The 27,641-nt window shown below is 44.7% G+C and overlaps 1 protein-coding gene across 1 annotated transcript in view; it reads right to left on the bottom strand.

The window, feature by feature from the left end:
- Positions 1–7,435: 7,435 nt before the first annotated feature.
- F9 (coagulation factor IX) overlaps positions 7,436–27,641 on the bottom strand; it is a 32,760-nt gene continuing 12,554 nt past the window's right edge. The window contains exons 5-8 of the mRNA XM_059158175.1: positions 21,866–21,994; positions 19,418–19,614; positions 9,769–9,883; positions 7,436–9,125 (exon numbers count right to left, since the gene is read on the bottom strand). Coding sequence (XP_059014158.1) covers positions 8,578–9,125; positions 9,769–9,883; positions 19,418–19,614; positions 21,866–21,994 — 989 coding nt within the window. The 3' untranslated portion in view covers positions 7,436–8,577. The remainder of the gene's footprint in view (positions 9,126–9,768; positions 9,884–19,417; positions 19,615–21,865; positions 21,995–27,641) is intronic.

The raw sequence follows: 27,641 nt of genomic DNA, 5'->3' as shown, positions 1-27,641 counted from the left end.
CGTTTAGTGAGGGCCTACCTCATACTTGTGGATCACTTCCTTTTCACATGTGCGAATTAGCCCATTACATCCTGAGGAGACACTTTCAGCCTATGTCCACCAAATAGGACTATTAACATGTACCAAGAACAGCCAGTGAACTTGAACTTCATGAAGTTGGATTCCTTCAGCTAAACGAAACTTTCCTTAAAGCCAACCAAAATAAAATAGAAACTGTTTCGAAGGTACATTTCATCTCCATATTTGTGAGATAGACTCACTAGCTTGATTACTAGCAAAGTAAGCAAACAAGTACAACCAGGTTGAAGAAGAAAGTAAGCAGAAGAGAAAGTCAAAGATTTCAAGCTTGAAAAGAACTTGATGTGCCTAGGATTACTTCAAGTAAGTTTTACTCTCCATTTGATAGTGAAGTGCTTTTACATGAAGATCTGTGAGAAATCAACCAAGAACCGACAAAATGTTACTAAGTGCAGTGTAACTCTTTGACCACAGTGGACATTTTGGAATCTGTCATTAGAAGCTAAAGTGATGTTTCCTGAGCCTGGGGAGCATGCAGTACTATACTTACCTATACATTTCTAACTACTTTCCAAATATGCGAATGTACTGCAAAATAGCCATTTACAGGCAAATAGTAGTAAACTTCAAAATCTGCCAGTATTTCTAAAAATACTAAGTGTTGGGGAGGATATGAAGCGAGAAGAGTTCTCACACATTGTTAGTGGGAACACAAATTGGTACAACCCTTTGGTGAATGATTTTCTAATACTACATGAACTTGAATATCACATAGCTTAGCAGTCCCATTGTTAGGCATCTGCCCCAGGCACACCCACGTGCTTGAGGAGATGTGTGCCAGAATGTTCATAGCAGCATTGTAAAGAATTTGGAGACAACAGGAATGACCATGAACAGAAGAATGGAATATTATAGAATATCCTTACAACAAAGTACTGTGTGGGACTTAAAATGAAAGATCTAGAAAAAAAATCTAGAGCTATGCTATTAACATCAATGACTTAGAAAACTGTAGGATAGAGCATTCATATCAAGTTTCAAAATATGCAAAATGTGGGGGCACCTGGGTGGCTCAGTCAGTCATGCACTTTCAGCTCACGTCCTGATCCTGGGATCCCGGCATCGAGTCCCACGTTGGGCTCCACGCTCAGTGGGGAGACTGCATCTCCCACTTGTCCCTCTTCTGGACCCTGCTCATGCTCTTTCTCATTTTCTCTCCATCTCAAATAAATAAAATCTTAAACAACATGCAAAATGTGTACTTTAAAAAAGATTTTATTTATTTGACAGAGCGCCAGCACAGGCACGGGGAGCAAGAGTGGGGAAGTGGGGCTCCATCCCAGCACCTTGGAATCACTCCCTGAGCCGGAGGCAGACACGTAACTGAAGAAACCATGATTTCGAACACAAATCAGTACCCTCCTCAAACCTAACCAGATGATTGTAGCTAACAATAGCAGAGCTGATTTCTTTTATTTATTCTGGAAACCTCGATCCGGCTCATTATTTTTAATTATTATGGCCTCCTTTCAGGATAGTCAATACAAGACTAATTCCTGCTCTGGGATAAACACGGGTTCAGTTTCACCCAGGTGCCCCCAAAATGTGTACTTTTAATGGATAATTTAAAGTAAAAGTATATGCTAGATAATGTTGAACATCAAGTTAAGGATGGTGGCTACCTCTGAAAGTGGGGGGTGGGAGAGAAGGAATGGATGGTGTTCATACTTGAGAGTTCATGATACTGTTCTCTATACATTTTTATGTGTCCCAAACATTGTATACTGTAGAAAACTATGCTCACTTTAATTCGGTACTGGAAAAGTGCAATATAACGTCTTATCCCCCGATGATTTAGAGGTGGTAAAGCCCTACACAAAATTTATATTCCACCTATCTTTGTGGGGATTTTAAAAAAATCTTACATGCTGGCTGAAAATAGCAGTTAAGGACTCTTTCCCAAGGTCTTTGTAAATATCTTACCAATTACAGTGAACGAACATACCAGCAGAAAACTACCATAGACTAAACCTTTGGCAACCTAACGTATGAATGTGTTCTGTAGGAGAAATATTTGCATTTAAAAAATGCTTTATTTTACAACATAAAACAACTACCTGTTGCTGAGAACAACTTTAATGGTCTGTTTTTTTTTTTTTAGTATTTCTAACTTGCCAACAAGATCCTTCCATAAATAACTTTTATATTTTAATTTACAGTGTTATTTAGTGCTCACTCATAGCAATAGTTGAGTAGCAGGACTGTAAAAATGAAAGGTGTTTAGTCAAACAATCAGATTGTGTCCATTGGTTTGTTAGTAAATGTTAAACAATGGCATCTCTTTAAAAACAAAAACGGGTGTCTGGCTGGCTCAATCAGTAGAACATGTGACTCTTGATTTTGGGGTCATGAGTTTGAGCCCCACGTTGGGTGTAGAAATTACTTAAAAAATAAATTCTTGGGGCACTAGGGAGGCTCAATCAGTTAAACGTCCCCCTCTTCATTTCGGCTCTGGTCAAGTCATGATGCCAGTGTCATGAAATCAAGTCCCACGTTGGGCTCTGTGCTAGGTGTGGAGCCTGGTTGGGATTTTCTCTCTCTCCCTTTCCCTCTCTCCCCATCCCCATCATGTCTCTTTCTCTCACAAAAAAACAAAAACAAACATATCTGTAGCATTTGTCAATATCTATAGTGTAAATGTCTCTGCCACGGTAGATTTCAAGCCACTAACATGACTTCACTGTACTGGGGTTTGGCGTTTGTGAGTTGGCATAATATACAAGTTCCAGCACACTACTGATATTTTTATGAAATACACAGTGCTAGGCCCACAGCAAGTGCTCAGTAACATTTCTTACTAGAGTGTGCTAAGATTTCTGAATTATAACCCACCCTTATACATAGCTGTTCTTTTAGCGAATCTATAACACAAATTTACATTTTCTAAACCAAAGAAGCAGAGATTCCGATCTGAAGCATGATCATCTAGGACTAGAAACAGTATATGGACGTGTCTAGACAGTGAGAAATAGGGGAGGCATATCTTAATTAGAAGAAATGAAATCCTTGTGGCAAAGAACAGATTTTATTCAGATCTAAAACTTTAAAATCCAAAATAAAGCCAAGAACTGACTCTATAGAAAAAAGCTACAACAACAAGTTATCTACCTAAATGAGGATACGAAGCACAGATGAGAGGTAATTCCAGCTTCTAGAGAACACAAGCACAAAAGCGAGAAATGTTACCAAGAGAGGAAAAGGCCACGGCTGTAAGCATAGTCTTCTAGGCTAATCTTTTTTTTTTTTTTTTTTTTTTTTTTTTGCATTTCCTAGAGATTAGTTTTAACTCCTTTTCATATCTGTAAGGATCTATTTAGCCAGAGTGACTCCATCTTGGTTAAAAAGCCATTTTGTTTGTGCAGTAAAACTTACACTGACCCTGCCCCCCCCCCTCCCCGCAGAGAAAGTTACTTAGAAGCAAGTCTGGGAAACCAGTAAAATATGGTCAGCCAGTTCCTAATAACAGAGCCCAGAATACAAGGACGAGTCAGGCCAGGTGGAGACATCCAATCAGTAAAAAGCACACATATTGTCTCCCTAACCACCAAAGAATGTAAACCCTGCCTTTTGGGCACCAAGCTTGAGGGCCAGTTCTGACCAGAGTAATAGGTTAGTTCAAAGAGCTATTAAAGGGTAAATTGTAATTCAACTGGCCACCTGCGTGTGGCCTAACATGACTATGCAATGTTACAATCTCATTGGCCACCTATGTGTCGCCAGGCTTTTGCTTTATAAAAGTTAGTCTGTGAGTCTGGGAGGGGTCGTTTTCTTTGGAGGCAGCCCTGACCGGTCAGTCAGTCGATTCTTGAGCCTGTAAGCTGGGGGTGCTCCCTCTCTTTGGAGACGGCCCTGACCCATCAGTCTGGCTTCTAATGCTTGGCATAGAATAAAGTTTGCAGAACTCTAACTTTGTTTCAGTCTCGTTCCCCTGACCAATCAGTCTGACTTCTAATACTTGACATAAGATAAGGCTTTAAAGAACTTTCACTTTGTCTCAGTCTCGTTTCATTTTATAACGGATCTAACAATATCCTTGGAAGGAAATGATTGTAGGAGGTCTCTCTGTCTCTCTCTACTGGTCTGTCTCCCTTTGTAATGACATATTCCCTTATGCGTTCAGGATGACGATCTCACTCCCACCTTAGATGCCTGCGTTTTGCATTGATGTGGTCCACAGCAGTCTTTTTCCTCCCATTTCATTCATGTAGCAGTCCATTCATTTAACAAGCCTGTGCTGAGTTTCTCAGAGACTTGTTGCATTCTTAATTTGGCTTCTTTTAGAGCTGAGTTTCAATATCATGAAAATGTGTGCTTATTTTTGTCATATGTTCCAAGAGGAAAATAGATTTTTATGTAGAGATGTTCACCAAAGTATGTAATGTGTAAATCATGGGATCCCTTTATCTTTATGAGGTCGGTGCTTAAGCCACTTCACGGTTAGAGATCTGGAGAAGTTAAAGAGTACTGCGTTCCTAGAGGTTTAAGAATGACAGCATTGGGGCGCCTGGGTGGCTCAGTGGGTTCAAGCCTCTGCCTTTGGCTCAGGTCATGATTCTGGGGTCCTGGGATCGGGCCCCGCATTGGGCTCTCTGCTCAGCAGGGAGCCTGCTTCCTCCTCTCTCTCTGCCTGCTTCTCAGCCTACTTGTGATCTCCGTCTGTCAAATAAATAAACAAAATATTAAAAGAAAAAAGAATGATAGCATTCGGGAGACTTACAATTTAGGCAATTTTTATAGATTAAGATCACATATTTGACATCGCAGTGAAGCAACCTTTTGAAAAGAAGTCTTTGGCATCAAGAATATCCCTGTTTCTATTTCCAGCCTTCTCTGGACCAAGAGGGAAACTCCTACCAGAGCGAAATGATCTGGCCAGGCATTCGAAATACTGCTGTCTTTCTGTGAGGGTGTGGAGAAGGTGCTATGGCCCTGTTCCAGAAGCCAGTGCTTCTTTGTCTATCTGTAAGAGAGTCTGCTGTTCTTCCTTTCTGCTAGAGGTTGAAATAACTCTGGGACTCTCCAGGTCAGCTGGAACTTCAAGGAGAGGATAAAGGAGGTCTGCCTTGTAAGTCCAGTCAGAGAAATCGAGTTGAGGGGTCTATGTCTGCATGGGATGAAAGGGCGGGGGTTCCACAGTCTCTGGCCTCCTGAGATTCCTTCCACAGCCTCTGGAGTTTGCAGAACGTGTTGATTTTTGTAGCTCTTAACCGCGAGATTTCTAGATGGCATTTGGTTCAAAATCGGAAGGAGCCCCTATTTCCTGAGTGCTTTGCCCAGACGGGCCTGCCAGCAGCTGACCTCGGTTTCCTGGCCTCCATGGCTGCACGGCCCGGTGGGAAGCTCAGCTGCCGTGGGGGTCCCGGCTTCTGGAGCAGCTGCTGTCTCCATGTGCCATGAGGGTCTCAGCCCGCACAGCTGCCGGGAGCCGAGCAGAGACGGCGCCGGGACGCCCGCGTGCCAGATGACACTGACAAACCTGCTCTAGAGGTCAGATGGCGCATCTGGAAGGCCCAGTGCTCACCGCTGGGCTCGAAGCCAGAGCCCGGCCCCGCAGGTGTGGTCCACACGTGCTCCCGAGCGCCCGCTGGAGCCCGGGCTGCAGCTCCCACCCCGTTGCCGCCGCCACTCTGCCTCCCAGACGCCCTGCGGGTCCTCAGTCGGTCCTGTTTGTCAAGGAGAGCATCGCTGGTAGGAATTCTAGACGCTTTTTGGTCCCAGGTTTGCCGAAAGGGTGGCCTCCCCTGCGAAAGTCCCCCAGTGCGCTTTGTGCTTCCACAGTTGGGAGCGGGAGACCTGAGCTCCGTCCCGGCTCTGGCCTTGCGGTCCTCTGACCGTGGCCTTATCTGGGCCCCTAGCACCACCTCTGTTAAAGCGGCCCACTGGTTTTGATGGTTTCTATGGGCCCTTGCAGCTCTGACATGTTTAAATGGGAATGGGAGCCTTCAGGAGTTGTCAAGGAATTATAAGTATGTAATTAAGTGACTGCGAACTGGTCTGCCATGGTTTAGGAGAAAGCCTTTCTTTTTTCTTGGACGGAGCAAGTTGGACAGGACTCCATTCCTGCCATCACAGAACAATGCACCTTCCCAAGAACCCAAACCAGTCCCACTTAAGCAGCGATTTAGGATGACTGCACCGCATGAACACGCTTTTCTTCCCTCAGCAAGAGCTCTGCTTTCATCTGTCACTTCCAGTAGTGCAGCAGCTTGTCTCTGCCCGTTTAGGTGAAGTGCCCCAGTGACTCTGAACGCACTGATGACTCTTTCACCGCCACGGCACATGCCCCAGGTAGACTCTAGCGAGGCCCTGACTCTGAAGTCGCGGGCCCTCAGGTGGCTCGTGATGAAGCCTGTCACATTTGAGTTCAAGGGAAAGAGGGTAACTGGGGCTCGGAGCTTTCTGGGCCCGGGATCTTCTTTCTCTGCCACCAGGAAGACAATCACAGGAGGTGTAAAGCCGTCCCCCATCGCTCCCTTTGTCAGGGGTGGTCTCCATGGCAACCAGGCCAGAATGGCTTCCTTTGACCAGCTGCGGAGTGCTGGGGTTACAGACCCTCGGTCATTCAAATGTGAAGTCACTGATTTCGAGCGGGAATTAGTACCCTCCTCAAACCTAACTGACGATTATAGCTAACAATAGCAGAGCTGATTTCTTTTGTTTATTCTGCAAACCTCCATCCCGCTCATTATTGTTATTTATTATGGACTCCTTTCAGGATACTCAACACAAGGCTAATTCCTGCTCTGGGATGAACACAGGTTCAGATTCAGCTAACATTTGTTGAGCATCTCCTGGTTTGGTCATGTAGCAGGTGTGGACAAAGCAAATTATATACAGTGTTTTAGTTCACTCACAAAATACATAAATGCGGATTCAAGTTTAATGAACATGTTGGTGTTCGGCACGCAGTATTCAGTCCTTGAATATTTGTTGAATGTCCTAGGCAGATCCAGACAACTGCCCTCTCCAGGGCACAGAACACATCGCCTCGGATGAAAGCCAGTGATAGTAGAGCTTCAGACTCTGATGTGTCGTATTGCCCTTGGACAACTTATGCCCAGCGTTCTGCTGAATGTGGTGTTTGTGCTACTTCTCTGTGAATGATGTGACAGGAAACGCTTCCTGAGAAATCTGAAAATACGTTAATTGGTACTTATGTTTGAAAGACTAAAGTAAAAAGGGATTCACTAGTAGATCTTGAAAGAAATCAGCAAGAGTGAGACCTGGCTGGGGGGTGAGGTGATGGCCGCAGCTCAGTGGGGTCAAAGCATTCCCAAACGTGATTCCTTCAGGAGTCTCACAAATCATGAAATACAGGGTGACCGATTCACATCAACCAAATTCACAAAAAGCTGTGTTATGAACCAGAACATCAGTTTATTAAGTCATAATGGAAGCCATTCTAACACATCAAAGTACCTGTGTAGGTTGGTCAGCAACCCTATAGAAAATTCAACATGGAAGGTCTAATTATAATCGGTCGCCCGGAGAGCCAGAAAAGGGGGAGTGAGCCACCAGTGCACCCTTCTCTACAGTGGGGATATGCTAGGTTAGGAGACATGACTCTCATGTTCTCTGGTCCAGGACAACTTCCTCCTCAACCCTGGATGGTACTGGAGGTACACTGAGTTGATGTTTCCCTTCTCAGTTACCTCCATCACAACACAATGACAAGCTCTTGGGGAAATATTTTGATGGGTCATTCCTTCCATGATGTGTGTTTTTGAATAACATGACTCTCTCAGAGGAACTTTTCCTCCAAGATCTTCGGGCGCCTCACTTCAACCGGATGCTCCGAAAAGCAAGTCACAAACCAAACTGAAAGCAAGTCTGGGTTTGACAGACACGTGTAACTGTGGACAGCAGTACAACAGTGTGATGTGTCCCTTTCCTCCTTTAATCCCTTGTAGGGAAAAGGGCAGAGAGAGGAAAAGGGAGAGAAAGGGAGAGAGAGAAACTGATTTGGGGATTAGGAGATGGAAGAGATAGAGGAAGTGGGAATAAGGGTGCAGAAAAGGAAGTGGTGTTTTCTGGTGAGTTTCAACCTGTCAGCTCCTCCTGTGTTCTTCCTTTATGAGTACGGTGCCGACTTTGTGAACTAGAGCAAAGAGCCCAGATACAGATCTAAAACATGTTGATGATTTTGGTGGGAGAGGTAAGAAAGATCTGGAACATGGAATGCTGCTAAGGAGGGGAAGCCAGAGAGTTGCTCTGGTGGAGAAATTTCATGCCTCATGGGCAGGATGAAGAACTTCACTTCCCAGTTTTGTCAAGGGCTAGACCTGTGGGAGTGGTCACAGTTTCCTATCACAGTACGTTTCTTTAGTGAATCCATTTTCTACCCTACTTACTCTAGCAAAATAGGAATTCAAGACAGATTTCTCCCCAGAAAGAGAAAAAAGCAGTATTCATAGGATGTATGCGGTCAAATCTAAAGAGATAGGAAAGCGATTAGTAAAGGACCTTGTCCATTTTCAACCCTTGGAAATAGATTTTTCTTTAAGTGGACTTTGTCCTTTCTTTGATCCAGTTAACATAGCGGGACACCTTTGTATATATGCCATATTTTCCTTTCATTGCGCACTCTTCACCCCAGCTAATGATTCCAGTTAAGAAATTGACACCTTCCACTTCGGTGACGTGGGGCCCCCCGCTATCTCCCTGGCATGAATCTTTACCGCCCTCATGGAAACCAGCACAGAACATGTTATTATAGATGGTGAACTTTGTGGAGCGAAGGCATGTGGCTCGGTCAACAAGTGGAACTTTAAGGTACTGGAGAACTGAAGCCGATCTCCCTCTGTTGAAGACTCTCCCCCAGCCACTCACGTAGCCGGATCCAAACTTGAGGAAGATGTTCGTGTATTCCCTGTCAGCAATGCAAATCGGGGTCACATAGCTGTTGAGCGTTAAGGGTTCATCCAGTTCCAGAAGGGCGATGTCATGGTTGTATTTATTTATAGTTGCATTGTAGCTGTGGTGAAGAATAGTGCGAATCACGTTTCTCCTTTGCTCTGTATGTTCCTTCACCTTGGTGTTATGTTCACCTTCGGAAAGAAAATTTCTCTTCGGTCACAGGTAGACTTACACGTAAGGAAACAGCTTGGCCAAGATTTTCGGCATCCCTGAATTAACTGGCAGCCAAGTGTCAACGATCTCATTCTTAGATTGCTAGGATTTTGGTAAAATGTAACGAGGGCCCATGCAGACATTTCAGACCAAAAGCCCAATGGGGCCCAACATGGAGCTGGTGTGTTCTGGTATAAATCTTACATTGTTCAAGGGGGTAATTAATCTATTTGGCATGAATTACCCTACACTCCTAACTCCAAGTATTTCGACCCCTTTTCTGAGCACAGATGATATATTCATTAGGTCATTCAAAGGCTGTGCCAGGCCCCAGAGGTACAAAGGCGAATGATACGACATGGCTTTGGGGGAAGGCTCAGTCTGGTGGGGAAATGCACACATCATATGTAAGATGTGTGAGATGGGGTCGAAACTGGGCACGTCGAAAGAACTTTGGGGGGCTTGAGGGATGGAAGAAGTTCGGGTCTGGAAATACGGCTCCCCTAGCACTAACCCAAATTATTTCACAAAGAACTTTGTAGACCTTAGGAAAATATGATGCACCCGTCATATAGAAGGTCTAGTGATCCTGCAGATTCCTACCCTTTTTTGTTTATTTACCTGCAACCACGGTAATTTTATCACCAGGCTCAATGCAGTGGGCTGCAGTCACCACCCATTTTTCATTGATGATGGACCCTCCACAGAACTCTTCGATCTTCCCATTCAAAAGGACCTGTGGAAACAAAATCGTGAAACTGACTACCTAAGGTGTTCGATCCAGAACAAAAGAAATACGGGTGCTGTTGACAGGAGTGGGCACAAAGTTTGATTCCAGGTGCTGGCAGAGCTGGAGTGTTTCTGGAAAGTGTCAGCTTTGCAGATGAGTTAGTGTTTCTGGAGCGCACTCAACAAAGCCATTTCTGTAACTGACTTGAAGAGGATGTGCAGGGAGAGCCAGAAGGAGCTCTAGAGGAGGCAAGTTAGGAGGGGACGGCTTCTTTTGGTGATTTGGGACCCTGGGATGCCTTTTCCGGGTGAGTCGGATTCTCTGATGGCACAGATTGTTTCACGGGAATACGGCAGCTAAATTCGGAAATTTAATTGACTCCTCCAGATCCATTGTTACTATTGAGTTTTCTGTCGCTGCATGAGGATATCTTGCTACAGGGTGATTTAAGATAGTACTGATCTTTCCCTCGGGTCTTTTAAAGCCCTTTGTAGACTATGAATTGAGACCACTGGCCTCCATAGAACTGTGTTTACAGCCATCTGGGCGGTAAGGAACCGCAGGACACATGCACTCCTTCTCTTTTCCCCTAGCCCTATTCCACTCCCCCCTGGCTGGCCAGTAAGCTGCCTCTGTCCTGAAAGATCTCCTTAGCTGCTGTGCTTGGGCCAGGATGGAGGCGTTCGGGGGCTGGTTTGAGCCTGGGCATTATTAGACAAGAGGCCAGTCCATTCTTTCATCCGTACATCGATTATATAACCAGAGTGGACAGTGGATATTTTTACCGCCTCAATATCTAGATCAACTCAAAATTTTTCACTTACTGTGTGCCCAAGGGCCTCGAGCCACCAATTCAGGAAGAGAGCTGAGAAGTATGGACACTAGAGGGCGCACTGAACATTTGTTAAACCTTATGCGGGAGCCGACTAGCTCTTACGAGCTCCTGCTCTTTTTCTAAAGCACACCTCGTCTCACACTATAAATCCGTTTCTCAACTAAAAAAAAAAAAAAAAAAAAAAAAAGTGATCAATGGCCTCAAGTGTGGGTCTGGGAAGGTCCTTAGTGCATATTCTAGTGAAGATTCTTTTTGCCTTGAATTCAATTTACTGAACACCTACTAAGTCCTAGACAGTCAAGCATCAGCCTCCTACCTGGAGGACTCTGGGGCAGACTCACAGCAAGCCTCTGAGCCCCTTTGCTTTTCTTTCCTTTTCTAAGATTTTATTTATGTATTTGACAGAGAGAGAGCGAGAGAGTGAGAGAGGGAACACAAGCAGGGGGAGTGGGAGAGGGAAAAGCAGGCCTCCTGCCAAGCAGGGAGCCCTATGCGGAGCTCGATCCCAGGACCCTGGGATCATGACCCCGACCCAAGGCAGACGCTTAAAGACTGAGCCACCCAGGTGGCCCTGACCCCTTTTCCAACTTTACTTTCTCATTTTCTGGCTGTTGTTTTTTGTACAAGTATATGTAAATAAATAAATACTTTATGTAAAAATATAGGAAAACCACATAATAACATAATAAACACCTGTGTAGCTGCCATCATCCAGACTTAACAGTCATTCTGAATTTTTTTGAACATTTATTGATCGCTTACTATGGACTAATCACTGTGCTAAGTCTTATGTACATTTACTACAACACTGTGTGGAGTGATATTAATAGGCCCACTTACAGATGAGCAAACCAAGGTTTAGATACGTACATTAACTCCTTTAAGGTCAGTGGTGAAGCTCTAGAGGAGGCAAGTTAGGAGGGGACGATGCAAAGCCTCGTCTGCCGGCCTTCAGAGTCTATGCTCCTAAGAGCACAGCGTGTTTCCAGGTGCGGTTGGTGGGCCAATGGCAGTAGAGTCATCAGGATGCTTGTAAAATTCAGATTTGGAGGCCCCCCCGCCCTCCGTCCCGGCAAATAATCAGAATATTTGGTGGGTGTGACTGGAGGAAGTGAAGATCTCCAGAAAATCCTTATGCATAATTAAGTTTGAGAAATTCTGTTTCTGAATTTCCAAGGCTTCATGACCTTTATGTTTCAAAAGTGCTCCATCTACACAGAGCTGGCCACATTATTTGTGGGGCTCAGTCAAAAGTGAAAATGTGGGACCCCTTGTTCAAAAGCCAGGAAAAAACGTGCCATTGAAAATATTTAAATACAATTCTTTTTCTTTCCTCTGTGGTCTCTTGCAATCTGTCATGGGTTTTTTATTTATTATTATTATTATTTATTTTTTTTAAAGATTTTATTTTATGTATTTGAGAGAAAGGGGAGAGAGAGAGAGAGAGAGAGAGAGAGAAAAAGCATGAGTAGGGGGAGGGGTAAAGGGGAGGGGGAGGGACAAGCAGACTCTTCGTGAAGCGGGGAGCCTGACATGGGGCTCCATCCCAGGACCCCGAGATCAGCACCTGAGCCGAAGGCAGATGCTTAACCGACTGAGCCACCGAGGCACCCCAAGGGGTTATTTTATTTTTTTAAGTAGGCTCTATGTCCAGTGTGGAGCCTGACATGGGACTTGAACCCACAACCCTGAGATCAAGACCTGAGCTGAGATCAAGAGTCAGCTGCTTAACTGATTGAGCCACCCAGGTGCCCCCATGGTGTTTTTAATGTTACTACTTCATGTCATGCTTTTTCAGGCCTCGGGGCTATTTGCTGGGAGAGTACAGACACTAAGGGGTGCCCAGGAGCTGCCCCCTGTGATTTGGCATGCAAGGTCCCCCTCTTAGCAAGCAGTCCCATGTCACAGCACAGGAAGGTAAGTCAATCGGCCCTTCTCGCTGGCCCAGGGCACCAACCAACAGTGGAGGCGTGATTCCCAAGGGATTACAGCTTCCTTGGCGGGACGTGCTCAGCACCTGCAATGGAGGTGGGCAAGAGGCTTGGCCCCACCATCCACCCTCCAAATGAGCTGCGACACACACCTAAGATGCTATGTAGCCATGCCCCGTCCCCAAATGGCACAGAGTGTGTACACCCAACCTCAACCCTCCCTGTGCTGGTGCAGGAGGAGGGTGACGATGATGGCTGAGGGGGATATGCCAACATACCATGAGCTGAGGGTGGCAGGGACCATTGGGCATGTATGGGGAGGAGGAGGCAGGCCTGGCCAACGAACCAGGTGACAAGGGAGCGGGAGGTCGAGAATCCATCCCAGGGAGGTGGTGAGAAGTTCCACAGAGGTAAGTTGACATCTCTCAGCCTAATGGGTTAGTTAGGCCAGACTGAATGATATCCACGGCCCCTGAGCACAGAGACTATGATGTAGCTTGTCTGACTCCTGGCAAAGACTTGCTGCCTAGAGCTTCTATTCCTTTCTGGTGGATGGCTGAGAAATAGGATTGCGTTTTTTTGAGCCTGAAGACTGTTGTTGTTGGTGGTGGTGTTTTTTGGTTTTTTTTTTTTTTTTTTTTTTTTTTTTTTTGCCAATCTCTGATTGGTATTAGAAATTTTAGCAAACATCTTTGCCAAGAAAAAGCCCTAAAATATATTTGCATTTAAAGATATTACAAATGACTAGATTTTGGAATGTTTGCTTGGCTACCGCAGGATCACAGCTATCTAAATATGAGCTATTTGGGGATGAGCTGTCTGCTTGGCCAAGGACAAGTTCTTGTAAGACATCACTTTGGAAAATGAAGGGAAAAACGGGAAAGCATATGTTCTGAGCAAGGCATCCAAGTTCTGATCTGTCAACCCTTTTCATGTTTGTCCTATGCTAATAGGAGCCTGTTTTCTCTCTTTCAGACACATACACAGATGCCCACCAAACTCACCCACATCCCTCTACAAAGCAGACACTCACATAGCTCTTCTGACGCTCTTCATTGATAATGCCACCGCAGAGCACTAGCTGTCCCCCTGCTATTCTCTTCCTAAACTTTAACTTGAATCTGGCCTTCCCCTGTGATTTTCAGTAAACTCTTCTCTCTAGTAGCCACCTCCAGCTTTCCAATGACATCTTTTTTCCTGTTTGCACACTCGTTCTGTCATATAAAAAGCAAAACCATTTCTGCACAATGTACAGCTTGTTATGCCCACTGGTGTGACTCACCCAGCCATTGGTCCGACTTCATTTTTCTGGGCACGGAGGGGATGCTCATTTTCTTTTGAATTTTCGGTTTTTAATGGTTAGCTACACTCATCCTTGAAATAGCTTTCATCAATCCACCTTAGAGAAGAATAATCTAAATGTTCTGTCCAAAATAGTTTTGTGGGGCCAGGTGAGATTACGTATGTCATGTTTTTGTTTCTCTTAATTGAAACTTTATCATTTGGGGGTTACTTTTTCCAGGTCAAGACGTGTCTATAGTCTTAGACCCCTCATATAAAATCTTTCTCCCAGTCCACCCCCTTTCCAATGTAAAGGGAGAAAAAGAAAAAGTTCTAATTCATACATAGGGTAACTGTGTGCTGTCTTCCATACGGGTGTGTCTTAATCTGATGGAAAGGGTTGGGTATGTGTGGATAGCCCTCCAGGTCAAGGCCTTGGGTACATATAAGGATGGCTTCAGGCCTAAACTGAGGAAAGCTGAGACTGGGGAAAATGTTGAGAGGTTTTAAAGATTCTTTACGTCAAGAACAGAATACGGAATAGACAGACAGCTTCTCAAGACATTTTGCTGGTTGAAACGGTTGCATATTGGCAATTGTATGTGATACAACCTAATATAAAGTTTAAGGGAAGCTTAATTCACCGATGGCTTCTATTGTATTCTATTTTTTTTAATCCGGTAAAATGATCTCCAGATTATTAAATGTAGAATAACTATGGCTAATACAGAGTTGAGGTCCATGATGAAACAGAAAATAGAAAGACCAGGTACTTCACATTCAAGGCCGGACAGATCCAAGCCCAGAACAGAACGTGCGGGAGGAGCTCTTGGGGCAAGTTTGCTCATGCCCAGAATTATTGGCCAACAGGATCAAAGGCAAGGGACCAAAACCAAATTAAAGCTTTAGAAAGCCAAAACATGGTGTTGCTTTCTCAAATTTCTCTTTTAAACTGTTGATGAAGGTGGTCTCGTAGTACAGGTGTTTTGATTTCCCTTTTCTCTAATGTTCAAAGGTTTTCATGGCTTCCCTATGTAGTATGAAATTTGAGTCCTGTTTTTGTTTTCCGCTCTAAGGATAATTAATAGTGACTCTAGAAACTATCCTTTCTCTCCCTGTGCCCTGCGCTTCACTCTCCAGCTATCTCTCCTGGCTCCTGAAGTGTCCCAGCAGGGTCCCTGTCCCCTCTCCCTGAGCTCTCTAGAGGCTCTGAACCCCCCGCTGGTGGGAAAATGAAGGAAACTGGCCTCACGCCCCCGCCATTTCCCGCCCCCCCCCCCCCGCAGGGAGGTTAGAGGTCAGGCACATCCCCGGTGCCTTTGACCTATAGGGGTCTGGGGTGGGGCTGGCCGGGCTGGAACCGGAGGGGATTATGGGAACGCCCCGGGGCAGGGGGCGGACCCAGTGCGGTTTCACCTCCAGCCCAGAAGCGGAAGGGAAAGCCCTTGGTCAAGGTAAGGACTTGAACACGGCCACGGCCACGCTTGAGCTGGGGGCCAGGTGAGCCTCACTTCTTAGGGTCCCAAACCTGGCTGCAGTGGCAGAGGTCCGCCAGCCTGCCCTACTGTCCCACCAGGTGAACCAGGGCCCTCGACACCCCCCACGGGTTTACCAGGCTGGGGGGCGTCGCCAGCTCTTCACGTGAACAAAACCCGAGTTTTCCCCCAAAAGCCGCGCAGCCCCCGTCACCGACTCTGGGGTTGGAGAGGCTTTTCTTAACCGGGCCCAGAATCTGCTTGTCCGCCTCTGACTTTCACCCATAAACCCTCAAAGCAAAAGCCGCCCTCTCCCTTCCCGGTGGCCCCTTAGCTCTTGCCAACAGCTAACTAAAACCTTTTCCTTAGCGCACGAAGCCTCTCCAGCTTGACGCTGTTCATTACTCCAGATGAAAGCGACCTCTCTGTGTTCTCTGTGCAATTTGTTCACCCACGGAGTCGCTTTATCCCCTGCCCCCTACCCTTTTCAGGAAGCAGGGAATTGGGAATCCTTTCTGGGTGGCATTACTGAGCTGTTTCCTGTTCCCGAGCTGTAGACCTATTTGGGCCGTGGAAACCCCAGCTGATGCTTGGCTTTCTCCTTACGCCTTGGCTACAGCAAGTGTGTTGCCGTCTAGCCGGCAATCAAATCAAGCATTTCCACCTTGCACAGGAGTGGGGGATGTGCCGCTGGCCCATCCACAAAGGACAGACTCTGGTTTATCTCCTGTTGCGTCTTTGAAAGTGACTTTTGTACACTTAAGTTTATCTCCTGCTTTTGAAAACTAGTAACCTTTTCTGAGACAGTGGGTGGAGGTGGGTGTGGAGAGACAGCCTTGGGGTGAGAAGGAAACTGCAGAACGATGGTAAGGTCTTTCTCAAGTGTTCTAGAAAGGAGCTCAGCTCTACACCTTTGAAAAAGACTTCAAGTTAGTGCTTTGTGCCTCTACAGTCACTCAATCCTATTTCATGTGGATGGACTAGGGAGTCAACGTGTGCATGAGTGGTCTCGAACATTCCAAATGGTCTTAGCTAGGCATGATGGGAAAGAGTTAATAGATGTACTATGTAAGTGTGCAATGAAGATGACATGAAAAGATTTCAAATGTGTATCTTTTATATCTTCTTCCTTACCAGTACACCTGCAACCATAATCTAACAGTTTCTTCTACTTAAAAGAAAAAAACCCCAGCTTGCTAGAGTTACTAAAATTTCCATTTGGAAAGACTTGATTTCTTAAAACATTGGCAAGCATCTGGCTTAAAGGGGGTGGGTGGAAAATGGAGAGATTATATGACTAAATTGAGACTTTATACCCCCCCTTTAGCTATTATTTGAGTGTGTCTGCCAATTTCATTTCTGGGTTGACAAGGGGACAAAGCTAAGCCCACAATGGAAGCATCCTGGGATATTTTTTTAATCCTGGGTTTTTCTTTGTTTGTTTCTTTTTTTTTTTTTTTTTTTTTTTTTTTAAAGAGAAGTCATCTTTTAGGTAATAAAACACCCGTGGCTTTGCGGATCCTTCCCGCTCTAGGGACTGCTTTATGTCCCACAATCCCGAGGAAAATAATTACTATAAAGTAGGATCTTTTGTTCCAACCACCTATCCCTGGAAGTTGGATACATAATGAATAAGAATGTGCAAAAACACAAATAGTAAAATTAGATAGAATTAGATACATGCATGTTAAATAGAATGAAAGCATAATTAGAGTGGCTGAATCCAGTAGTGATTGTTCAAGGAAAGGTCAATGGGGAAGATCATTCTTACAAGGAGTCATGAAGGAGAGCAGAGATGAGTGAAGGAAGAAGTCATGGTGGGGGAGGGGAGCAGTGCTGGTGGGATGCCTGGGTACGGGATAGAGGGGGTACCAAGGAACACACAGTGTATTTTGGTGGCTGTAAGATCAAGTCCAGCAAATATTCTTTTTTTAAAAGATTTTATTTATTAGAGAGAGAGAGAGAGAGAGAGAGAGCGCGCGCACGAGAGGGTCAGAGGGAAAAGCAGACTCTCTGCTGAACAGAGAGCCTGACGTGGGACTTGATCCCAGGACCTTGGGATCATGAACTGAGCGGAAGGCAGATGCTTAATAGACCGAGCCACACAGGTGCCCTCTGACAAGTATTCTTAAAAGCAAATCCAAGTTGGGGCATGTGGGTGGCTCAGTCGTTAAGTGTCTGCCTTCAGCTCAGGTCTTGATTCCAGGGTTCTGGGATCAAGTCCCACATCAGGCTTCCTGCTCAGCAGGGAGTCTGCTTCTCCCTCTTCCTCTGCCTCGCCTTCCCACTTGTGTCTGTTTGTCTGTCTGTCTGACTCTCTCTCTTTCAAATAAATGAACTCTTTAAAAAAGGTAAGGCCAAGGTAAAAGAACAGAAAATAGTAGTCTTGGTTGTGATGGCCTGCCACCCTTCACTAGCATTCTTTACAATGTCCGTGCGAATCCCTACCTCTGAGGCAAGTGTTCAATATCTTAAGACCCATTATGTTGGAAAATGTCAAGCATTCTGAAGAATCCTGAATAGATACATAGTTTCAGAGAATTCCAGTGGTGTTAAACCTGGGACATTTACCTGATCCTGGCTTAAATTATTACTGGTTTGATGACTGAAAAGTCCTTGATGCTACTGGTCCCTGATGGCAAAAATTCAGACCTCCGTAGAGATAATATTTTGGAGCGAAGCATCTTGGATTGCCACAAAATCATAGGACCATGGCTACTAGGGAGTTTTGAGTTAGATTAACCCATTACAAGCACCATCCAGTAGAACTCCCCGCAATGATGGCAGTGTTCTGTGCCTGTGCTGTCCAGTACCATGGCCCCGGGCCATATGTGGCTGTTGTGCACTTGAAATGTGGCAGGTGTGCCTGAGATGAGTTTTTAATTTTACTTGATGGCAGTTGTTTAGATTTAAGTATCTACGTGTGGTTAGCAGTTATGTGATTGGACAGAACCACTTTATATAAGGACCAGCCTGGCTCCTGGGCTCTGGGGCCCACTTCTCTCAGATAGAAATGCTCAGACTTCAGCTGCAGGGTCAAGGATAAGTTTTGCTACGTACAAATCTAGCTCTTGGTTGTTAGATCAGAAATGTGCACAGGTGATTCGCATGTGGGTTGTTTGCAGATCACAGCTGGAGAAGATGTGCAACTAGAAATGTGGGTACCATGAGTTTACTGTTTGGTGTTTGGTTCCTTTAGTTCCAATTTGTAGTATATGCATCAAAATCACCCAAAGGGCTTGGTAACTAGCACATGAGTTGCTGCACCCCCCCCCCCCAGAGATTGTGCCTCAGTAGGTCATTGGGCTACAGCACGAAAATCTGCATTGCAAACAAGTTTTCACGTGATTCTGATGCTAGCCCACTTTGAGCCTTGGACCAAGCCCCTATTTCAGGCCCTAGTTCCAGTAACCCAGTTCTTGCTTTACTCCTTCCTATGTGACTCCGTTTAAAAATCCCTTCAAGGGCACCTGGGTGGCTCAGTGGGTTAAGCATCTACCTTCAGCTCAGGTCATGATCCCAGGGTCCTGGGATCCAGTCCCACATCAGGCTCCCTGCTCAGCGGGGCACCTACTTCTCCCTCTACCCTGCCCCCATGCTCATAATCTCTCTCTCTCCCTCTTTCTCAAATAAATAAGTAAAAAAAAAAATCCTTTCAAAATAATCCAATTTCTCTGGACCTAGAGACTTTCTCTCACCAGTTCTCCCATGAGCTGCAGTAGTGCCCTGAACCCCCGTATCTGTGACCTCACTTCCGGGCCTCCCACTTGCATACCTGGAATCCTGCTCTGCTTTCCTTGGTGGTAGGCTCTCCTTGACCTTGTACGGTTGCTGTCCTTGGACTTCTCTCTCACTAGCTCCCCACCACTGACGGCTTCTTCGTAGTGCTTAGTATTGAAACTTACCTAAATGCTTCCTCCACCCCAACAGGCCTGTCTAGTGCCCACGTCCTGGCCCCCGCCTGGCTTGTCCCTTGCCCTGTGGGCTCCAGTTTTGACACACCATTAATAGAGAGTACCTGCCAAGGGAATTGACCTGGTTTGGCATCTTTCCCACCAACAACTCGAGTGAGGTCGTTGAGCGGTTGGGTAAGGTTCTCAGAAGTTTTTTCCACTTCAGTGAAATTTTCATAGTCCATATTGGAAAAAAAAGTTTCAGCACGGGTGCGTGTCGTAGAAATGTGTGGGACAGAAACTCTTCCACATGGAAACGGCACTAGAAACATGGGAAAGGAAATTTAGCATTCTAATATTCTTCATTGGCAAGCAGAGCATGTTTTACAGAAATCGAGAATGAGGCCTGTCCTTGTCACTTCTGAGAAGCAGGCCCATCAATATTTAAAAAATCTAATCAATGAATATAGTCTCAAACTAAAAGGTTAATTGCATTATTTTCATGGAAAGTTTTCAAACCCTTCATGAAAAGAACATTTGGCTCAGGAATCCATCATCTTTACGGAAATAGAATAGGTGTTCCAGGATCAAATTTTGTAACTTTTATAAAGTCTAATGATTTTTTTTTTCCTTTACTAAGAAGTCTTACTCCCAAGTACTGTCCTTAAATGGGATTCTGATGACTGGTGCCCCATAACTTTAACTTTAGAGTTAGGTAAATGGGGTTTCTGTTGCTTTATTGGGAACCAGGCTTTTTTCCGTAGACTAGAATGCCATCTAGTCTCTAAGGTGGATTTAGGGATACGCTGGGAAGAAATCATGATTTAACTATTTAATTCGGTTAAGTATTAACTGAATAAATGAAGTGGGGGGCGCCTGGCTGGTTCAGTTGGAAGAGCACGCAGCTCTTGGTGTTTGGGTCGTGAGTTTGAGTCCCACATTGGGTGTGACTTAAACTTAAAAAAACCCACAAACCTCTAACCAAGGAAATTATTAATGTGATTATCACAGCCACATCCTCCTGGGAACTGGCCACCTTTTTACCTTGGGTCAGTTCATTTCCTAAGGGCAAGAAATCATCTCCTGCTATGTTGGGGCGAACCTGAATGGAAATTTGTAGTCAAGCAAAGTCACCTTACGTTTCATTTTCATTTCTCACTTTGCTTCTAGCCACATTCCTTATAACAGACAGTTCTATAACAACCAGCTGCAGCAAAGTATCATGAAGACAGCATGTGGTTGGGAAAACAGGAAATTAGTTCAAAATACTTATGTATAAATATATATCATCAACAATGCCAGAGGAAAGGGACCATTACTATTGAAAGGCAGGAAAGCTTATTTTAGGTTTGGCCTACTTACTCTGCTAAGAATAAGGCTATATTCAAATATAACACTTAATAGTTCGAGATGGTTCGAAATCCTTTTTTCTTTTTTTTTTTCTAACATAGAAGGGCTTATAAGAGCTTAGCTACTATGCCATCTGTCTACACTGGAAGTTAGATTTTGAAGGTTAAAACATATAGATCTTCTTCTCCGGAGCTGGGCTGGCTGTGAAACGATTCACGTGAAGAACCAGGCAGAAGGACAGGGTGGGTAGGTCCCTGAAGCATTAGATTCTTTTAGCTGCAGTGGCATGTATACTCGTGGCTTCTGGTCCTTTCTTTAATTTCCTCTGCCGGGTGCTTTGGTGAGATAGGTATCGAACCCAGTTACAGAGGAATGATGCATGATTTAATGTACCAAGTTAATACCAGGCTTTGCAAATGCAAAAGAAATTATATCTAGTTTGCTTCAAAAAGGCCCCTCATTTATCAAATGTAATTGATCTTGCGGAACCTACTGTTGTGTGTGTGTGTGTGTGTGTGTGTGTGTGTGTGTTTTATCAAAGTTTCTATTGCTTTCACTTCCGAGACAAGCAATATGTGTGTGGAGTGGAGATGTTCGGAATGTCCCAGTCAGCTGTCAACATGCTGGCCTGGTTGACATGACTGGGAAACATTGTTTTGTCCACGGCTGTACAGACTGTGTTGGTCAGACTGGCACAACCTGAAATAGATGGCTGTCGGAACTATTTGGATGCCAAATAGTAAACTCAGGCGGAGACCCAAGGATTGGAAATACCTTCTCAGAGTAAGCTAGCCACACCCCAGCAGAATCAGGCTTAACATTCACCATCCCTTGTATCAGAAGCCTATCAGTCAATCCTTTATGTATCTTTTATAGCCTGGAATTACTACCGTAATTGGACTTGATGAATTACAGATATACAGAAATCATGCAAATTGATTGCTTCGTGATCTAAAAGCCAGAAAACAAAATGGACCCAGAAAAGATTTCAGACTGAGGACAGTTACAGAGTTTCTATTTAAAATGGCGATGCCATTTGGCAAGTTATCCAATTCAAGCTACTGATCTTTTCAGTGATCTCAAAAGGAAGTAGACACGAATAAGGGTTATAAAAGTAGGTAGGCTAGCTAGAATGCCCTCCAGTTTCAAATATAGATTTGGAGGATGGATCTCCCCAGGCTTAAAAAACAAACAAACAAAAAACAACTGATTTAGATTTTGACCTGCTGGTTCACAGGACCTCCGGTCTTCCGCAAGTTTGTACCCCGTGGTACAGGAGCAAACCACCTTGTTATCGGGGCCCAGTTTACAAAACTGGTTGCATCTGCCATTCTTAATGTTGCATGTTACATCTGAAAGAGAGCAAAATAAACAGAAGTAGCATCATTTCCACGTGTATTTCTCAAGAGTGCCAGAAGCCACTGACTCACGTATAGGTCACACATAAGCACGGGGCATTCATGGAGAGAAGCTTGGGAGCCTCGAGCTAAGAGTGGAAGGAAAGATAAAATTCTTAATAAGGCATAAAAATGGCAGCAATATATTTGATTTGGCATAAACTGAAGGTTTGGGTGTTCTACTTTTGCTAAATCTTGGACTGCAATTTTAAGAAGCTGTTTATGAAAGGATAATATATATATTCAGGGATGTCCCTCAAAACTTCAGGGTGAATTTTCGCCAAGTGTGTGCACCTGTTTAAACTAATCAATGGATGGGCCATTATCCCCATCCCAGAAGTTCTCCCCGTGTCCCCTTCCAGCCCCATACTGGTCCTCCTTTCCAAACTTACCATCCGTTAACAGATTCTAAGAGTAAATTTTGCCTGTTCATGAACCTTATATAAATAGAAGCTTGCCATATGCACTCGTCGGTGTCTTTCATTGAATGCTTTGTGAGTTTTATCCATGTTTTTTGTACAGCAGTGGTTCATTTGCATGCTGGGTAGTATTCCATGGTGTAAATATTTCTGTTTTTATCCATTTTACTGTTGATGAATATTTGAGTTGAGTTTCTAGTTTTTGGCTCTTAAGTGTAATGCTATAATGAACGTTCTTAATACAGATCTTTTGATAATATATGCGTGAGTCCTGGGTATATACTTATGAGTGCAATTACTGGGTCATATGTTCAGGTTTAGTAGATACTGCCAAGCAGTTTTCTGAAATACTTGTACAAATTTAAATTCCCACCGTCAGTGCCTGAGGGTTCCAGTTCTTGGACATATTTTTTGCTGGTTTCTTCTCCCACTCTGACTTGCCTTTTTTGTCCTAAAATAGTGTATTTTGCTGAATAGAAGTTTGTAGGTTTTTTAATGTTTTATTGATTGATTTGAGAGAGGGAACGAGAGAAGGAGCAGAGAAGAAGGGGGGCAGAGGGAGAGGGAGAAGCAGGCTCCCCGCTGAGCAGGGAGCCCGATGCGGGGCTCGATCCCAGGACCCCGGGATCATGACCTGAGCTGAAGGCAGATAGATGCTGAACTGACTGAACCACCCAGGTACCCCCACAATTTTTTTTTTAGATTTGTTTATTTATTTTAGAGGAGGAGAGAAAAAATCTCGAGCAGACTTCCTGCTGAGTGTGGAGCCAGTACTGGGCTTGATCTCGTGACCCTGACATCATGACCTGAGCGGAAATCAAGAGTTAACTGCTTGAGCCACCCAGGCACCCCACTGAAGTTCATGGCTTTAATATAAGCCAATTTATCTAAGCACACTTGAAACTGGCTGCGGTAGGTTTATATCAACATTAGAGAATGAAATCAAGTCCCTTAAGGGAGCTAAATGCCAAACACATTATGTGTTTCTTTACTTTCTGGTATGATCTCCCTTATTAACACAAAGTGGTGTTCTTTGTCTCTTGTGATCCTTTTTGTCTTGGATTCTATTTTGCCTGATGTTAAGATCGCTTCACCAGTTTCTTTTTGTTACCATTTACCTGAAGATCTTTTTACATCCCTTTATTTTAGCCTCCTGGTGTAATTTTATTCTAGGTACCTCTTTTGTCAACAGCATACAGTTAGATTTTTAACTCCAGACTGAAAATTGCCATTAACCCCGGTTCACATGAACTCTGACTTCTGATCTATTTGGTTCATTCCTGCCATTTTATTTCGTATTTTTTAATGACTGTGTTTTCCCTTTGTTTCTCATGTGCGGTCTCCATAACAGGAGGTAGCATGGTTCAGGGCTGGCCAGCAGAGACCTGCTGAGTTAAGAGGAACAGGGCTCTGTCTGCTCTTGAGCCTGTTTCTGTCTCTAGAGCAGCACAGGGACACCATGGATAGGAGATGCCGTCCCCCTCACCTAGCTGTTCAACAGCAGTACCACTTTCAAGAGAAACGCTCACTTGTCAGTGTAGTGAGGACATGGAAGGTTTGAAAAAGCATGACTCTATATTAGACGCCTGCTGTGTTCCTTAGTTCCTCAGTTCCTCCCAGCCACACAGTGTCTTTGCTGGCGCTGTGGCCATCTGCTCTGCATCTGACTTCTTTTTTTTTTTTTAATTTTTAATTTATTTTTTATTTATGTTCAGCATAACAGTATTCATTATTTTTGCACCACACCCAGTGCTCCATGCAGTCCGTGCCCTCTCTAATACCCACCACCTGGTTCCCCGACCTCCCACCCCCTGCCCCTTCAAACCCCTCAGATTGTTTTTCAGAGTCCATAGTCTCTCATGGTTCACCTCCCCTTCCAATTTCCCCCAACTCCCTTCTCCTCTCTAACTCCCCATGTCCTCCATGTTATTTGTTATGCTCCACAAATAAGTGAAGCCATATGATAATTGACTCTCTCTGCTTGACTTATTTCACTCAGCATAATCTCTTCCAGTCCCGTCCATGTTGCTACAAAAGTTGGGTATTCGTCCTTTCTGAAGGAGGCATCATACTCCATAGTGTATATGGACCACATCTTCCTTATCCATTCGTCCGTTGAAGGGCATCTTGGTTCTTTCCACAGTTTGGCGACCGTGGCCATTGCTGCTATAAACATTGGGGTACAGATGGCCCTTCTTTTCACTACATCTGTATCTTTGGGGTAGACACCCAGGAGTGCAATGGCAGGGTCATAGGGAAGCTCTATTTTTAATTTCTTGAGGAATCTCCACACTGTTCTCCAAGGAGGCTGCACCAACTTGCATTCCCACCAACAGTGTAACTGCATCTGACTTCTGACTCAAAGGGGTGCAGCCTTGGGTTGCCTCAGCTCCTATCTGCACTGTGTGCCTCTCCCCTCTGACCTTGGTGCTTCCCTGTTGATGCCGAAGCACGGGATGTCGCGTCCCCGTGCATCAGCCCCCGCGAGTACAGCTTGGAGATGTGGTGGTGGGGGAAGTTAACGGCCCCTGGGCTAAACTTCTGACCACTGAGAGACACAAATTCTCTCACTCTCTCCCCTCCCAGAGGGAATGTCCTGAGGCCAGCTCCTGTGGCTCCTTGGGAAACAGTCTCAGGAGATTGAGTGATCAGCTGCACACGAGGAGAGATGACTTCTATGATCAGTTCTCCTCTCCTCACTGCCTCACACCCCTGTCCCTTACTCTTGCTCCCTAGGCTTGCACAACCTCATAAATAAGTTCGAGTCATAGACTCTTTTTTCCCTCCCCGGGGGAATCCAGGCTAACAGAGCGACTACATGGTTTTGGAGTATATTATGGATTTTTGAGTGTCAGATCTCAATTTTCAAATGCTATTTTACATGGGCTAACATTGGTTAATGTAATAATTTGCTCATGTTCCTTACTGTTACTTCAGGAATTAAGGGGAGGCAAATCAACTGTTGCCAGGTAGGCAAAGGAACCTCCCTAAGCTTTAACCTGTGCTGCCAATAATCTACTAAAGGCGTGATCCAAAAAGATGGCACTTGGTCCTTCGTATTTATTTTTGAAAGACCTTTCTCCTTACTCATGGTGATTACATCCCTGGCTCTTTTCATGTTATTGGCTATCACTTTGTTGTTACAAAGCAATACTCAAGTGTTCAGCAGGATCAGATACCACCTGTAGAAGGTGTTCAGTCGATATGAGATTGTGGTCAGTTACCAGAGGTAGGTGGTAGGTGCAGCCTGCCGGGGTTCAGGGCACGTGCCGTGGGAATGAATAAACTCAGGGTGGTTTCCCCAATTCTGATTTTTGTCCTTGGCTAAGTTCTGAGACATGTCTGTCATTTTCCTCATTCGTCATTTTTCTTCCTGGTTTGGATTGTGTGTGCAGTGTGAAATATTGCCGTCCAATCAGCAGTCTTTTGCTCTCAGAGAAAGGACTCAAGATTCTGGAAGTAGAATAGTAGCACACGGAGTTTCACGGGGGAGGTTCGTCATCCAGGATCTAAGGAACAGTCACTATGGGACTCATTCATCAGTGTTTTATTGAGCATTTAAATGTCTGGCATTGTGTTGGGTGTGGGTTCTCCCTAGTCCCAAGGCCGGTCTCTGTGTCTGGAATATCTGTCGAGCCTCTCAAAGCATCTGCTCTTTTTTCCCTTCATGTTAGCCCAAACACCTCTTTCTAATTCTTCTCAGGCCTACTACCAAAGTTATCCTGCTCTGCTTTCTTTGACTCTGCCTTCATCTTTCCTTATATATTCCGTCATGTGAACACCAAAGCTCAAACAAAAGATGTTCTATTTGACCAGCTTACTATAGAATATGCTGGTAATTAGCTAAACTCAAGATATTTTCTTTTCTCCAGCCCACAGCAATACTCAGTAAATAAGTGTGATGTCTACAACAATGTGGCAGCAAAGTGTAAAAAATGTTTATGTGCTTGTGATTTTTCCTGTGGGTAGATGCCTCTTGTGCTTTTTAGACGGGACAGGAATGACCCAAGTTCTTACAGACCTTGATCTGTCTGGCAAGGTCTCAGACCTGATGTGTAAATGAGGACCCACAGTGGTCATTATTCTAACCACAGGGACGCAGTGGCCAATCCATTGTTATTCTTTTAACTAGAGAACAGGCCTTGAGCGTTTGTACCTCTTTCTCCCAGAGAGGAGCCCGACGAACAATGGAAATCTCCGTGGCCCCCACTTTTTTTTTTCCAAGACAAGGGTGAGGCAAGAAATCTGGGGTATCGACGCTCTGTAAACTGTGTCATCTAGCAGCCTTTGAGGTCAGTCTGCTGATCAGTTTGAAGCAACAGCTTACATGGGATTTTGTACATGCTTCTGCTTTCCCCTTGTCTGAGATAAAGGATTTTTGGGAGAATTCCCACTCTGTCTCTGAACCAACTGTACCAAGAGGATTTTTCTCAACCTGGATCAGGGATGCTGGGGGAGAGCGAGGCTCCCTAGAGGCCAGATACGGTGGTCAAAGCAAGGGCATCAGCAGAGCCCTTCCCAGACCCAAGTGTGCGGAACCCGAGGCCGCTGTAGACTTACTTCTGCTGTGCTGTGCAGCCTCGCACGGGAAGCAAACCCTGTTATAGAAATTCTCTGCTTATATTACATTCCTCAGGGCAATTCTCCTCCATTAGAGTGTCTTCATTTAAACTAAAGACATTTAGAAATATTTAAGGCTCAACACGATTTTTAAACAATTGCTCCTAATTTTATTTCATTTTGTTTATTTTTTTAAAAGTAAGTTCTGCACCCACCGTGGGGCTTGAACTCACATCACTCTACCCACTGAGGCCGCCAGACACCTCACTAAACACTATTTTCATTTACGCTCTACTACAATGTGCCCTTGGTTTTGAACTGAGACTAATTGAGGTAATTCATTCCCTCAGCTCCAATGGCTATGTTATTTAAGCTGATAATGAGTAACGACTCCAAAGATCCCCTCGGTTTCCATAATAGCAGGATCAGATTGATCTACGGAAATCTGAATTTGAAATTGGAGCCTTCCAGATGGAAGTAGCACTGCAGAGATCTTGCACGAGTTACCACACCCACAGGAAAGGCAACAGAGGTGCTGGTTTGCCCCCATGCTGGGAAATCTGAGAGAATGCGGGTGGGGGGGTACCGGTTCACCCACCTGTATCCGTTCTTTTCTTTCTTTT

Source organism: Mustela lutreola, chromosome X (assembly GCF_030435805.1).
Source record: "Mustela lutreola isolate mMusLut2 chromosome X, mMusLut2.pri, whole genome shotgun sequence".
NCBI lineage: Eukaryota > Metazoa > Chordata > Mammalia > Carnivora > Mustelidae > Mustela > Mustela lutreola.
This window is presented reverse-complemented; position numbering and strand designations above follow the sequence as displayed.